The sequence below is a fragment of the Trachurus trachurus genome, assembly GCF_905171665.1.
Source record: "Trachurus trachurus genome assembly, chromosome: 15".
In the NCBI taxonomy this organism is placed as follows: Eukaryota; Metazoa; Chordata; class Actinopteri; order Carangiformes; family Carangidae; genus Trachurus; species Trachurus trachurus.
In genome coordinates, this window is record NC_139906.1 from 27,666,520 (window position 1) to 27,681,331 (window position 14,812).

At 43.7% G+C, this 14,812-nt stretch overlaps 1 protein-coding gene across 1 annotated transcript; it reads right to left on the reverse strand.

Annotated features, from left to right (window-relative positions):
- Positions 1–6: 6 nt before the first annotated feature.
- fam98a (family with sequence similarity 98 member A) lies at positions 7–13,957 on the reverse strand. Its single transcript, XM_083987982.1, has 8 exons — positions 13,799–13,957; positions 12,482–12,630; positions 11,465–11,599; positions 9,657–9,838; positions 7,874–7,954; positions 7,658–7,774; positions 4,137–4,304; positions 7–1,823 (listed from the first exon to the last, which is right to left on the reverse strand). The coding sequence occupies exons 1-8, from the start codon at positions 13,834–13,836 to the stop codon at positions 1,098–1,100; spliced, it is 1,596 nt and encodes a 531-aa protein (XP_083844108.1). The 5' UTR covers positions 13,837–13,957; the 3' UTR covers positions 7–1,097.
- Positions 13,958–14,812: the final 855 nt, after the last annotated feature.

Genomic DNA, 14,812 nt, shown 5'->3' on the forward strand with positions numbered 1-14,812 from the left:
ACTACAGTCCACACACACACATGCAGATAGACACAACACAAAGAACTTCAGGAAACATCTTGACCAGTTTGACGGCACATGCAATGCAAATAAACCTGGCTGAGGCTCACATGTTCAATGCCTTTACTTTTAACTTCAAAAGTCACAAAGCTTTGCACCCCAGCCAGGATCATTGCCTTTTGAAAAAGTTATCAGAGAGAGAATGATAGCAGAGAGCAGTTAAGGCCATAGCGCAATGACATGTGCATCACTTTTTATTATTCCCAGGGAACAGTTATGTTGTGTTGTATTTGTGTTGAAAAGGTGTTGTAAAAGTGATGTTTTCTTCATTTGTTTGTGTTTTGTCCATTTGCAGTATGACATCAAGTCTCAAGTCTAAATTCACCGTATTTGAATTGTTTCAACCTTGTATGCAGATTTCGTTTGAAGAGTCAAATTTTATGAGACCCTGAATGAAAAAAAGTGATAATATTTTCATTTCAGGTTTTATTGCTCATTTACACATCCATGCAAACCTTCCAACATCCAGTCTGTATGCACACAATCTTCCAGGACCAGTACAAGATGACATCTCTTAAATAAGTAACAAAGGACTCCAGTCAAATCTACTAAAACAAAACCAAGACTGGAAAGATGAAGCACTTTTCAAGTAACTGTCAAATTCAATTTAACTAGAAGAATTATTATTCATGTAATAATTCCTACGCCAGATACACAACAGGTGCATGAACACCAGAATCTGCAAAACCTGTCCTGTCTTTCATACAAATGTCCATTATAAGGCTAACCTAGTGACACGATGAGGTCAAAACAGCAGAGTCCAACTGCTTCCGTTCAGAGCAGAGCTGTTGTACGTAAGAGGCAAAGAAAACATGAACACACCAGGCTGTAAAAAGCAAAAAGGACTACCTTCTGTAGTAAAGCAGTAACTCCAGAACAGTCAGTGTACAGCTTTTCTGTGTGTTTTAACAGTTCAGTCAACTATAAACCATGCTCAAAGTTTAAGATGGTGATGATAAGGCATTTTTAAATTCAGTCACACATGAGAAGTGGTTGATGTTTGTGTGGACTCTGCTGCAGTGCCTCACACTGTGTCTTCAACTAGTGTACTGTCTGCCTTGGTTAAAGCCAGCTTGGTTGTAGTGCTGCCCGCCGTGTTGGAAGAACTGTTCAAACTGTCCTCCTTGGTTAAAATTCTGGCCTCCTCTTCCTCCCCAGCCTCCCCCTTGTCCACCTCCTCCTCCTCCTCCTCCTCCTCGGCCCCCCCGTCCCCTGCCCCCCCGACCTCCTCGACCTCCACCTCCACCTCTCTCATGATGCCAGCTTCCATCTTGGTGGTAATTGTCATGGTAACCACCACCACCTCCTCCTCCTCCTCCTCCTCCTCCATGATAGCCAGGATCCTGGAAGCTCCCTTGGTTGTTCCCCCCTCCTCCATAACCACCCCTCCCCCCTCCCCCATGATGACCTCCTGTGTCTTGATAGTGGCCCTGATTGTAACCCCCCCTCCCCCCCGTACCTCCATCTCCCCAGCCTCCTTGCACTTTACCCCCTCTGCCTCCGCCTCCTCCTCCTCCTCCTCCTCCTCCTCCTCCTCCTCCTCCTCCTCTACCTCCCCTATCTCCATGACCTCTGTCGTAGCCTCCGCGGCCACCTTGGGAGTAGTGGTCGTAGCCCCCCCTGCCGCCTCCGTGCCCACCCCCACCATAGTGTCCTCCGCCCTGGGGAGCGTCCTGGCGCTTCTGCCAGGTAGGCATCTCTGGTGGAGGAGGCTCGATCTCGCAGGGCCGGCCTCCCCTGTCTGGCACTCGGCCCATTAGAACCTGAGGAGAAGACACAGTTCAGAAAATACGGACTAGTTTTTATCAGTCAGTACGTTTACATGACACTTGAAAAAAACGAATTATTGCCTTAATCCGACTATAACTGGACAACTGAAGTGCATGTAAACACCTTGGTCCGAGTGAAATCGGAGTTGGAGAACTCTGATTAACTCATTGAGTGCCGCGCTCCTTTCCAAAGTTTTAGTCAAGTGTACCGGCAATTTAGACCATTTTTGACTTTTTATTTAGAGCCATAGTGTATTCTATATTATTGCCACCAACACATACTGTAGCTCAATTGAAAGGTTTACCTTAATGCTTCAAATGACCACAAACCGTTTGTTTCTACGTGCCTCCGTTCCTGAGAAAACTCAAGCTAAACATGGCTGGGTTTCACCAAAATCCCTCCTTTTTTTCTAGAAAAGGAGATACAGCGTCTTTTATGAAAGGTGCGCTGTTTGTGTCTGTCGCTCTTCTGACACTCGCATTTCTGGATCAAAGGGCTCGTATAAGATAAATATATACAACAATGGTTGTTCTATTCACAAAACCACCAGCGGGGGCGGGGGGGGCGCCACTAAACAACAATAACACAGACGCACCGTGCCGTGTCACAGCTTCTCGCCGCGGAGCGTGAGGGTCTGTCGGCCACCGCGGCTCGCGAATACCGGTCCCGCCGGTGGTCGCGATCCTTCTGTGGTTCGGGTCGGTGATGCCGGTCTGCTTTGGCCCAGAGACCATCAGATTTTACCGTGGGAGGACTTTGGGGAGGACACGGTGTTGCTCGAGGTGAAGACCGGGCGGGACTGTCGGCTGAGAGCTTCCTGGTTCAGCTCCGAGCAGCTCGAGCAGCTGGAGCAGCAGCGCGGGTGAGAGCAGAGCAGCTGCGGAGCAGCTGCGCTGCATCTGCATGCAGAACTCCGTTTGCAGAAGCCGAGTTATGATAAAAACTTCCAGATCATGAGCTGTCATGTGACTTTGATCGTCATCTATTTCAGTTCTCCTCGTCGTAGAGTCCCCAAATTTACATATAATGTGTATTAAAGTGTCTATTTTCATAATATAAAAAAAAAGCAAAAAACGAAAAATGTCGTTTTCGGCACTCAACGCATGGGAACGAAAAACGAGAAATTACGTGGTTGGCACTCAATGAGTTAAGACACCCAGATAATGCGATTGGAATTCGATTTTCTCCGTCATGTATACACCTTAGTCGGAGTATAACTGGACAATATACTGTACGTGTGCATGCTCCACAACAGTAGAGACGGCACAAAGTGGAGCAGAGAAGCCGCCCAAACCCAGCAAAGTAAAGAAAAATACCCAACGTCAGCGCCGATTCAATGCATTTCACACAGCGCCACCAGCAAGAGTGTTTTATTAAAAAAAAAAAAAAAATCTCAGCGCGAATCCGGCCCAGACTGGCGCGTCTGGTCGGGAACAGCAGTTGAGAATTTATTATTAAGCTTACTAAGTTGTTTATATTCTGTTTTTTACGAGGTGACAGAGAAGTCAACAGGACAGGCGGCGTATTAACCCGCTGAAACAACGGGTGACGCCGCATGAGGTGGCGGACCCCGTCAGTTATTCGATTTTCTCAGTTGCATGTAAATTGAGACAAGGACAGAAGTCAGATTAGATGCCAAAATCGAATTTTGAGCATTGCTCGATTAAGTGTAACACAAAATGACGGGTTGTAGAAACAACCACTTCATCTGAAGTCTCAGTTACTTGGAACTCGAGTTCTGAGGGAGTTGCACATCCTGAACCATCAAACTAAGTGCTGGAATTCAAATCACTAAAAAGTTCTTTCAGTCTGCTTTTAAACACAACGATCTAATCTCATGATCTAATGATCTACAGGAAGTGTTTCTCCCTACTTATTGACATTGTTGAATAAGTGTTTTGCAGCACATTACGATGTTACTTCAAAGTTGTTTTTTGTCCTTTTGAATAAAAAAATATTATAATTTGATGAAAAATAAATGAGTTATGGCAACAACAAAAAAAACAGGTTTTGTGAGGTCACACTGTGAGGTTCCTGATATACTGCATTCGCAAGAATGCGGGGTCATTGTGACCGTGACCACTGTCAACCAAACTCTAATCAGTTCCAGTAAATGTTTGTGCCAAGAAATACAAAGTCTGTCATCGTGTTACTGAGATATTGTGTCATAAAAGTGAAAAACAGGACTGTCACATAAACAACACTGACAGAAATACTTGTAAGTTAACCAAACAGCAAACATTTATACGAAACTGTGGTAAAATCTGTAGAAAAATGTAAGCATAAGCACATTGTGTTTTAACCACCTTATTAATTGCACAAGCAGTCTTCTCTCTGATCTTGCCACTGCTTGTGCGGAGGATCTTGGAGAAGTCTTGTCGAGCAGCCAGGAGATGAGCCACGGACATTTTACTTGTGGTGCCGAGAGCAGAACGGAGAGGCTGGTAAACTTTGGCCAACTTTTCAGAATGCGTCTGTAAAAACACAAACAAACAAATCAATACATCAAATCTATCAGTTTTTGCTTGGGAACATGAAATGTCCATCACCTAAAGCTGTGATATATATACATTAAATCATTGCGTGTCATGTAACTTTGTGGAATGGACCATGACACACATGTAAAACATTCAAATTCAGGTACGAAACACAACGTAGAATACTTTGAGTGACTGACTAAAAAGTCTCATTCTAAACATGTTGCACATGCACACTATGGTTAAAATGATCACACAGACAGAACATATCCATTCCTGGTGTTATTTTTGCCTTTATTTCACTCATAGTGAGAGAGAGGGAGAGAGAAAGAGAGAGAGAGAAACCTAGGATTTAGGAATGGCGGCCCGCCACTCCTAAATGAATGTAGAGGAAACACTGTGACTGCCACAGTTGTTAGATTTCATCAATGAGAACAACATTTACCTCCTAAAAAGTATTTAACCAGCCGGTGGTAAACCCCTAAAAACCTGCTGGTAAGTTACACGCTCGTTTTCTCCCCCAGGATGACGACGGAGGTTGACCGGCCAATGAGCTCAGCAGACGGGCTGCTGTCTCTGGGAAGCTCCCGCTGCTTCCACAGTGGCTCTGCACAAAAATTCCGGAGGAAATCTCCTAACAGGCGTTATCTGGATAAACTGACCACAGGCTGGGGATCTAAACTGTGACTTTCTCGCATGAAAAAATATAATAACTTTTTAAAAAGTGATGTATTAACAGCACTGCAGTGAGAATTAAAACAGCTTTTAGCTGCTTAGCTTTACCGCTAACGGTGCCAGTTGCCGCGAAATGCATTCTGGGAAACACAAATCCTGGATGACTGACAAGAGGGTTCACATTGTTCATTCTGCTATGGAACAAATGCGCCCAGGTGCTGAGACCGATGCAGTATCTTTGACAGAGTGAAGCCTCTTGTCATCCAGCCTGTTTGGAGGCGAGAGATTAAGAAAACAAACACGTGCGCATGCACATGCCGATGCCTTATTACCTGTATCTTTAATGAGTCCTTGGCCCAGTCATCAGTTCCCACATGCTTTAAGCAATCCACCATCATCCCAGTGCCAAAGAGCAACACACCATCCTGCTTAAATGACTATCGACCTGTTGCACTCACCTCAGTGATCATGAAAGTGTTTGAGAGACTTGTAAAAAACATAATCACCGACTCCATCCCCAGCACCACTGATCCGCTTCAGTTTGCCTACCGCCCAAATAGATCTACAGAAGACGCCATCTCCCATGTTCTGCACACCACACTCAGTCATGTGGACAAGAAAAATGGGAACTATGTGAGACTGTTGTTCATAGACTACAGTTCAGCTTTTAATACAATCGACCCCCATAGACTGTTCTCTAAGCTGAGTGATTTGGGTTTGTGCAGTAATTTGTGTGCCTGGGTCTTAGACTTCCTCACAGGCAGATCTCAGGTAGTGAAGGTGGGCAATCATGTGTCATCTCCCATAACACTTAGCACGGGAGCCCCCCAAGGGTGTGTACTCAGTCCGTTGTTGTACTCTTTGTATACGTATGACTGTGTAGCCACCTATAGCTCTAATTCCATCATTAAATTTGCTGATGATACGGTAGTGTTGGGGACCATTCATAACAATGATGAATCAGCCTACCTGAGGGAGGTGCAAAGTCTGGCATCTTGGTGTCAGACTAACTTTCTACAACTAAACATCAGCAAAACGAAGGAGCTAGTGGTGGATTTCAGGAGGGGAAATCACTCCTACACCCCCCTATCTATCAACGGGGACCCAGTGGAGAGGGTGAAGTGCTACAAGTACCTAGGAGTACAAATCTCAGAGGATCTGACCTGGTCCACACATATTCAGGGTGTGACCAAAAAGGCAAATCAGCGGCTCTACCATCTCCGGCAGCTGAGGAGGTTTGGTGCCTCCCCGTCCATCCTGAGAGCATTCTACACTGGCACTGTGGAGAGCATCCTTACTCAGAGCATCGCCTCATGGTTTGGTAACAGCAGCGAGCAGGACAGGAAGGCCCTCAAGAGAGTGGTACGTGCAGCAGAGCGATGCTGCAAATCAGCCCTTCCATCCCTGCAGGAAACCTATGAGAAGAGATGCTGGAGTAGGGCTGTCAGGATCTTAAAGGATCCATTCCACCCCTGCAATGGGCTGTTTCAGCTCTTGAAATCAGGCAGGAGGTTCAGGAGCATTGCAGCGAAGACAGAGAGACTGAAAAGAAGTTTTTATCCACAAGCTGTCAGGCTCCTGAATCAGAACATGCCATGAGCATCTCCCTATCTTTTTAATCTTTTTAACCTTTCTGCCCATGCACTTTATGCCCTTTGGTTTGCACTTGAGCTGCTTTTTAATTGGATGTTTTTATACTGAAATGCCTACTTGTTGCTGTTGTTGTCATATTATCGAATGTTATTTATATTTACAATTTCTTTTAATATGTTTTTATATGAGGGACAGCACAGTCTGGGGGGTGTAGTCAGGACTTCATTTCACTGCTTGTTGTAAGTGTACACTTTAACTTTGCATGTGACAAATAAAGAATCTTGAATCTTGATATATCGAGGCCGGAAAAATTATCAAGTTCATTTTTATTTATCGTGCGATTAATTGATTTATTGATTATCGTCCAGGCCTAGCTGTCTCTAATACTAACCGCCTCTGAGTGGGATCCACAACAGCCTTATTTCACTTCAAAGCCTGGTTGGCGATTACTTCTCCCTCTCCTGCTCTTTCAGCTCTGTGCCTTATGTTTAGTTCTTCTTCTGCCTCCTTTAGTAATAATGATACATGTAATGAAAGTAGATTTGTTTGCTGTAATAGAGGCGAGCCTCAGTGTATTGGAAGGACTCCTCTTCCCTGCAGTTTCTGAGCAGCTGTGAAGTGGATCGGAAGACTGATGCTAAGCTGACCAGTGATGGAAATGTCACCACCCAGTCAGTCGTTTAAAATTACAGAGCTGGCTCTGTTGTTGCGCTCCGGCCACAAATGGCCGTGTTTGAGGGATTATGCTGATTCCAGCTGACTACCTGCAGGTGAGATATCTGTCATATTCAACACGGCTTCTGTTAGAATAAAAGTTCTTGTAGAAACCGATCATTTTTCTCAGCAGGTTTCCAGTGTTCCAGTTTCCTCTGTTTTTTCACTTATTAAATAACCTTGTAAACAACGTCTTCTCTCCTCTCAGCAAAGCATACAGCAAACCTGAGCTAAGATAAAAAATGACCAAGCTAATGCCGAACACAACCTCATCTACAAAGACTTGTGTTGATGTTTCATTGTCGTTTCATCAGGAAACTGTGGGTGTGTGTTTCAGGTCTGAGGAAGAATCAGGAGTTTCCAAATACCTTTGCTCTGTCGGACCATCCAAACGACTGCACGGTCACATCCAGGCGTTTCAACAACATCTTCCTCCTCACTTCATACTCATTCACCAGTGCTTGGTTTATGGCCTCAATTTTTTCCTAGTAAAATGAGAAGGGTTAGGGTTAGCAGAAGAAGAGTCATTCACTTCCAGCGTTCCACATTTGCGTTGTACTTCTACATCATCTTTCAGTGTTTACCAGGTGCACAGGTCCCAGGGGCTTCTTCAGTAAAGGCTCTCCTACGTGATTTGGTGGAACTCGGCTCATGGCTTCTTTCAGCTGCCAAAGATGAAAACATCCAGTGAATTATTCCACAGTAACAACAGCATGCATACAGAACTACCGTCCCTCTAATACTGTGGCTTTGGGCTTGTACTGCACATGATTAAAGGGATAGTTCACCCAAAATTGAAATTTCACTCATTATCTACTCACCCTTATGTCGACTAAGGGCTGGGAGAAGTTTCAGAGTCCTCCGTGGCTTCTCTGAGTTACAGGGGGTCTCGGCGTAGCAGTGCATGTCCATATTAATGGTTGCAAATGGATACCAACTGTCTTCGTAAAGGGTTAGGGTTAGGCAAATATCTCCATGCTGCTCGTATGTAATGTCCGTCTTGTATTGAAGCCCCAAAAGGCTCCTCTTCCCGGGAAGAGGAGCTTCCGCTACAAACAAGCTTGAAAAATAGACTTATTTAAATTTTTTCGGGACAATTTCGCATTTCGGGGCTTCAATACAAGACGGACATTACATACAAGCAGCATGGAGATATTTGGATGTTTTTTGGTGTGTCTTTTTGTTACGAAGACAGTTGGTATCCATTTGCAACCGTTATATGGACATGCACTGCTACGCCGAGACCCCCTGTAACTCAGAGAAGACACGGATAACTCTGAAACTTCTCCCAGCCCTTAGTCGACATGAGGGTGAATAGATAATGAGTGAAATTTCAATTTTGCAGGGATGCAAACGGGTCAGGACCAAAAAAGAGAGGAATTTCCCGAGGGGGGGGGGGGTGCTCACCATTAACAAAATGTACATTACAATATCACGGAAAAGTAAATTTCCAGTAGTTCAACCCCAACCAAGTATTGAGTGCTAGATGGACATAGTTTTCAGAAGGCCAACATTTCTATATTAAAAATGCTTAAAAAAAAAAAAATTCCTTTGCAATATTTCCATTTTGGAGATACTGATTTTTAGGTCTTCACTGAATGTTAGTCATAATTATTACTATTAAAATAAACTGAATAAATAAAGACATGGGATGTTTCATTCAGTGTGTAATGGACATATTGGCCTATAAAATGTGTTAGTTTCACTTTTTGAATTGAACACATTCTACATCGCGGAGGCGACGTCTTTAGGGCTTCCTTCACCTCTGAAACGGGGCAGAGCTCCGTGGAAACACCTGCCTGATACAGCAACGTAGGGAACCGTGCATGTCCGCGGCGCACAGCTCCACATGCACGGGGGGAAAAACGGCGTCGCCGTCGCACCGACTGCACGCGGATACGCGCCGCTTTAATGAGCGCGCATGTCGCGTCTACATTGGAGGTAGGCTGTTACCAGTATAATCAGACAACCATGAATGAGTTCGCCTCAGTTTCACATGATTGTCACTGTCAGCCTGTTAGAAAAACATTTTACTGACCCCAGCTGAGACGCTGAGACCCCCCCCCTCCCCTCAAAACAAAAACTCTTCGGATCTGAATGATTCACACAAGTCACCTAATTGGTCATGAAAAAAGCGAGTTTCGCTTTTCGGCGCGCTGTTTGCATCCCTGATTTTGGGTGAACTATCCCTTTAAGAGAAGGAGAACCAAAAAAGTTACAACTAAAACTATGATTACAAAGTGTACAGGGGGTTTTCAGCTGTTGGGGGGAGTTTAAACAACCCACAGATCTGACACATTACAGTCCACCTGCACCGTGTCAGACTGAGGCTTACTGAGTGCTCTGAAGTTCACCAGACCAACTGACCTTTTTCTCAATCCCACTGAAGAACTGGAACATGGTGATGTTGGCAGGAGGTTTGGACATGCCCAGTGACATGCAGATGCCCTTTAGCTCCTGAAACACAGGGCTGCCTGACTCCTGGGCTTTCTTCTGAGGCTTGGTGACCAGAATCATCCGTGATGCTTCCAACTCGGAGACCAGGAAGGCTGAGAGAGAAATTAGGTTTGGTTGAATCCTAATCCCTGTTCCACATTTGCAGTACACAAAAATAAACAGTAAAATATGATTGAAAACACCACACACACAATCCTAAACAACTGTATTCTATACTTTCAAGTAAGTTCAAATAAAATGCAGCATATAAAAATATCTGAGCTGGCGCATCTTGATTGACGGGGTCACCAGAAATTTGCAGGGCTGTCCCGATTATCATATTAAGATAATCGATTATTCGCGGACATAAAATTGATCAAAAGACTGTAGCGGAAATAATGAATGTATGGCAAACAAACACTGCATGTCTCCAAAATCAGGCATGTCTCCAGGATGCCAAGTAGCCTACTCATTTCAATGTAACAATTGCCGATGAGAACCGGTGTCAAAAAGGAAAAAAAAAAATCGATCACGGACTTCATGATCGATTACCATGGCAACGAACAAAGCTTTGATTTTTTTGGGTCAGCCCTAGAAATTTGTGATGTCAAAATTTGGTCATGAGGCAGAAAATGTTGGGAACCACTGCCTTAGAGTATATGATAAAACTCTCATGGTTAAAAGTAGAAAAAAGGCTTGCCTTAAGTACAGTCACATTCTTCAGCAATACTGTTTATTCCACCAAACCTAAGTTTTTACATAATCAAATTATCAGATGATGGTCAAATTACATTACCATGCCCAAAATCTAACGCTTTAAAAAAGACAGTTATCTTTCGTGCCATCAAGCTTTGGAATAACTGCCCCCTCCACATACTGCAAGTCCTCATTCAAATACCATCTAAGAATGCATTATTTAACAGCTGAGCAATAATCCAGTCTGGGAAGTATATCTTATCCCTGTTTTGTTCCTGTTAAATGAATGATTGATATGAAGACTAATACCAACTTGTTTAAATGCAATCAAATGTAGGCGTAAAATGTAACATTTCACTGCAACCAATGTGCTGTTACTGCAAACACGACGTATTAAGATGTGATATTGAAAATATGATCTGTTTTTTTTTGTTTTCGATGTAAGGTTCTTCGGACCCCAGGAAGACTAGCTTGTGCCATTGGCATCAGCTAATGGGGATCCTTTCAAATAAATAAACTCTGTTATGTTTTGTTCTACTTCTGGTAGAAGTATCTCCCTCTTGCCTAAATGTCTCCTGCAGTTGAAAAACACTTTTATTCACTTGTATGATGTTATTTGCTAATGTGTAGGTGTCAGAACACAAAAGCGTACGCAGGTAAGATGCAACATAGATTATATTAATTTTTAACTGGACATCTTGTACTGGAAAGCGTGGCACACAAGCACTGTTACACCCCTAAAGAGAGGTCAGCACAACCTGAACCTATTTGGAATGACTGACCAGATAAGTTTCAGTTTCTCTGGAATTGGAAACCCTGACTCCACAAAGGCTGCTTATGCTGCCACCTAGTGGTGACTACATGCCACATCCCTCTCCTGTGCAGCAGAGCTCTTCAGATTACAGTATGTGTGGAAGTGTCACAGGTGGGTGCGGTACAGTCCACGTAGACCGAGACAAGACTTTAACCCTTCAGCTCACAGGGTCAATGCTTCATTGAACATGTGCAGTCATTAGAGACGATACAAAGTGCTGTTGTCTTACTGAGCATCAGCAGACAGTCAGTCCTGTTGAGAAACCTCTGGGTGAGGTCTCCACTGACGAGGACAGAGTAAGGGCAGGCGAGCTCTGACAGCAGACCACTCATCTCCAGCTGGAAGCCCTCGGCCTCGCTGGGACCTGGGAGGGGCAGAAGGATACACACATTAAACACACAGCCGTTAAAGTAACAAAGCCATTTTACTCCCTCCTGCCAACAGAACATAAATCATAGCATGTGACATTTAACACAAGTATATATCAGATTTTTCATTACTTCGTTATCAACCTTCAGCTCCCAAGTAAAGGGAATGACACACCTTACATTGTCAATATTATCTCCATCAGGAGCAACTTAAAGGGATAGTTCACCCAAAATTCAAATTTCACTCATTATCTACTCACCCTCATGTCAACTAAGAGCTGAGAGAATTTTCAGAGTCCTCCGTGCCTTCTCTGAGTTACGGGGGGTCCGTGCAGCAGTATTTGTCCATATAATGGTTGTCAATGGATACCAACTTTCTTCGTCCAAAAGACACACCAAAAAACACCCAAATACCTCCATACTGCTCGTGTGTAATGTCCCTCTTGTATTGAAGCCCCGACATGAGAAATTGTTCTGAAAAAAATTAAATAAGTCTATATTTTAAGCTTATTTGTAGCGGAAGCTCCCAGTGTGTCTTGGTTCACTGCTCTTCCTGTGTCAGTGCAAATCTTGCGTGATTTGTGTGGACCGGCGGAACAATTTCTCATGTCGGGGCTTCAATACAAGAGGGACATTACACACGAGCAGTATGGAGGTATTTGGATGTTGTTTGGTGTGTCTTTTTGGACGAAGAAAGTTGGTATCCATTGATAACCATTATATGGACAAATACTGCTACACGGACCCCCCCGCTCAGAGAAGGCACGGAGGACTGTGAAAATTCTCGCAGCTCTCAACATGAGGGTGAGTAGATAATGAGTGAAATTTGAATTTTGGGTGAACTATCCCTTTAACTCAACAGTGGTAAAATGTCTTACAGTTTGTGGCGTGGACATTCTCCTCCAACTTGCAGTAAAGTCTGAGCTCTGAGATGACCCAGGCACAGAGCTTAGTAAACTCGGGTGAAGCTGCTCCTCCACTCACAGCAGAATCCAGAGCTCCATCCTCCAATAGAGGGCCCTGGTACCTGTGACACACACACACACACACACAAAACACATGGCTATTTGAGCTGAGCCACAACTCGTCGCCCCCCACAGCACATTAGGTAAAACAAAGTACACAAAAACATATTACTTTCCCCTGCTGGTGAAAGAGTGAGTAAAGGAGAGATGTTGGACACTGAAATTGGATGATTTTAACCATATCACCTTCAACTCTGACATGACTGGCTTCACTCGGGGTCTTAACTGTCCAACAAGACAGATTTAGACACTTGATCTTTTGTATGCAAACGTGAAATGCTGTGCACATTATCAGGTTAAAAAAGAGATCATTTGACCTACTGTAGATATGTACCATTTAACTCACCCTGCTTCTTCCCATGAGTGGGAAGGAGTTTCTCATCAGTCACTATGTGCAAAGTTGATTCTCCATATCTCACCCAACAACTGATTTGCTTGTTAATTTCATGCATTATTAAAAACTCTGAAAACTCTGTCTGCAACAGCCGGGGCAACAGATGATCACAGACAGGAGTGCTGCAGAATCTCAGATGATATGTAAACGTGGCTCAAAGCAGGTATTGGTTTGAACAGAACAGCTCTCCATTCATAGAGAGTGCTACATCTTAATGTTCCTGAAGATCAGTCCCACCACATCAACCCTCTTGGTGCTGAAGTACCGACACATTCACACTGAAGCCAAGCAAAAAAAAAAAACCTGATCTTGAAATCTGGTTATCTTAAAGACATCTTGCTCGTTTCCACACAAACGTAGTCCATGTGAAGTAAGGTGGCACCTAAACATTTCAGCATATTAGAAATGAACGCAAAGACAGAGTTAATACACCGTGCACGAGCAGAGAGTGGGGCTAACAGTGGTGAGCTGACAGGAATGTGTTGGAGCTGACTGAATCGTGACGGCAGCTGCTGTGCTGACGCAGCTAACAAGTCGCCACATAAAACCACCATGCACGGGTCCCTTGACACCAACACAGCCCGGTGTACACACGGCTGTCCAGCACATTCACCGGAGAGAGGCAACGTCAAATTAACGTTAGTCACCCCGGGACATTAGCCGGTTAGCTACAGATAGCTACACTGTGGTGGCTACAGGAGAGTCACATAAGGCTGGTGGACACAGGGGGAGCCGGTGTCTGCGCATAATGCTCACAGTCAAGTCTGTCAACTTACCCTAAGTCTTCCAGAGAGACGAGGATGTCATTCTCCATCCCACTACGATGATGTTGTAAAACCTCGGACTGTGAATCAGGATTTTCTCATCAGCCAGCTCAGCTGATACACGTTTTGCCTCTCCCTCTTCTTCTATGGATTCACTACTAGCTATCAGTTTACAGTTATTTACTGCCACCTACTGGATCAGGGGGGCAGCAACAAAGAGGCTGACTTTTTTTTTAAAGGAATGAATTGACAACAAAAACACAAAATTAGATAATAAGTGATTTATAAATAGTGGTTCGTTCTATGGTTCTAGTTTTGAGTGTTATGCAGACAATGCAACCTGGGAAAGATAGTATATTTTTGGATGAGCAAAATCAAGTCCACAATTTGCTGCAAGTCACCGCTAATACCCTACAATACATTGACTTGACTGTTGAATTCAGTAAGTGCTACTTGTTGGGGCAGTTGTAGGCCTAAAAATGAATTGAATGCAAAATGACTCAAATTCTTTATGGAATCCAACTCAGATAACTGCAACACTGATGATTAATTTGCTCATAATAAGTGTTTCTCTTTGGGGTCTTGGTTGTGACACATCTGCCATGGAAACATCTGCACATGGCTGATTGAAGAATCTAAAATGTTCTCCAACAATTGCATTTTAAGAGATATACTCCATCTTAACTCACATCCTTGAGAGAAAATAAAGGAAAGTGCTTTCAAGTTAGTTCTTCACTGAATTTAACTTTTGGGTTATTTTTTTCCTATTTTCTTTCCAATTCATGGAATTCACATGCAGTGCTTTTTTCTTTTGTTCATAAATATCCTACTGATGAAAGTGCAGCTTGTAGCCACAAGTTGCATCAAAGAAGTGCATTGTGGTCTAACTATATCCTCTCATCAAATGCTAATGGTGCTCATGAATTTACTGTGATTGTTTGCTCAAGATGTACAAAATTTGTGATTCATTGTCAGCCATTATCAAGACCGTTGAAACTTCCCGACAAAGAAGGTGGAGTGGATTCA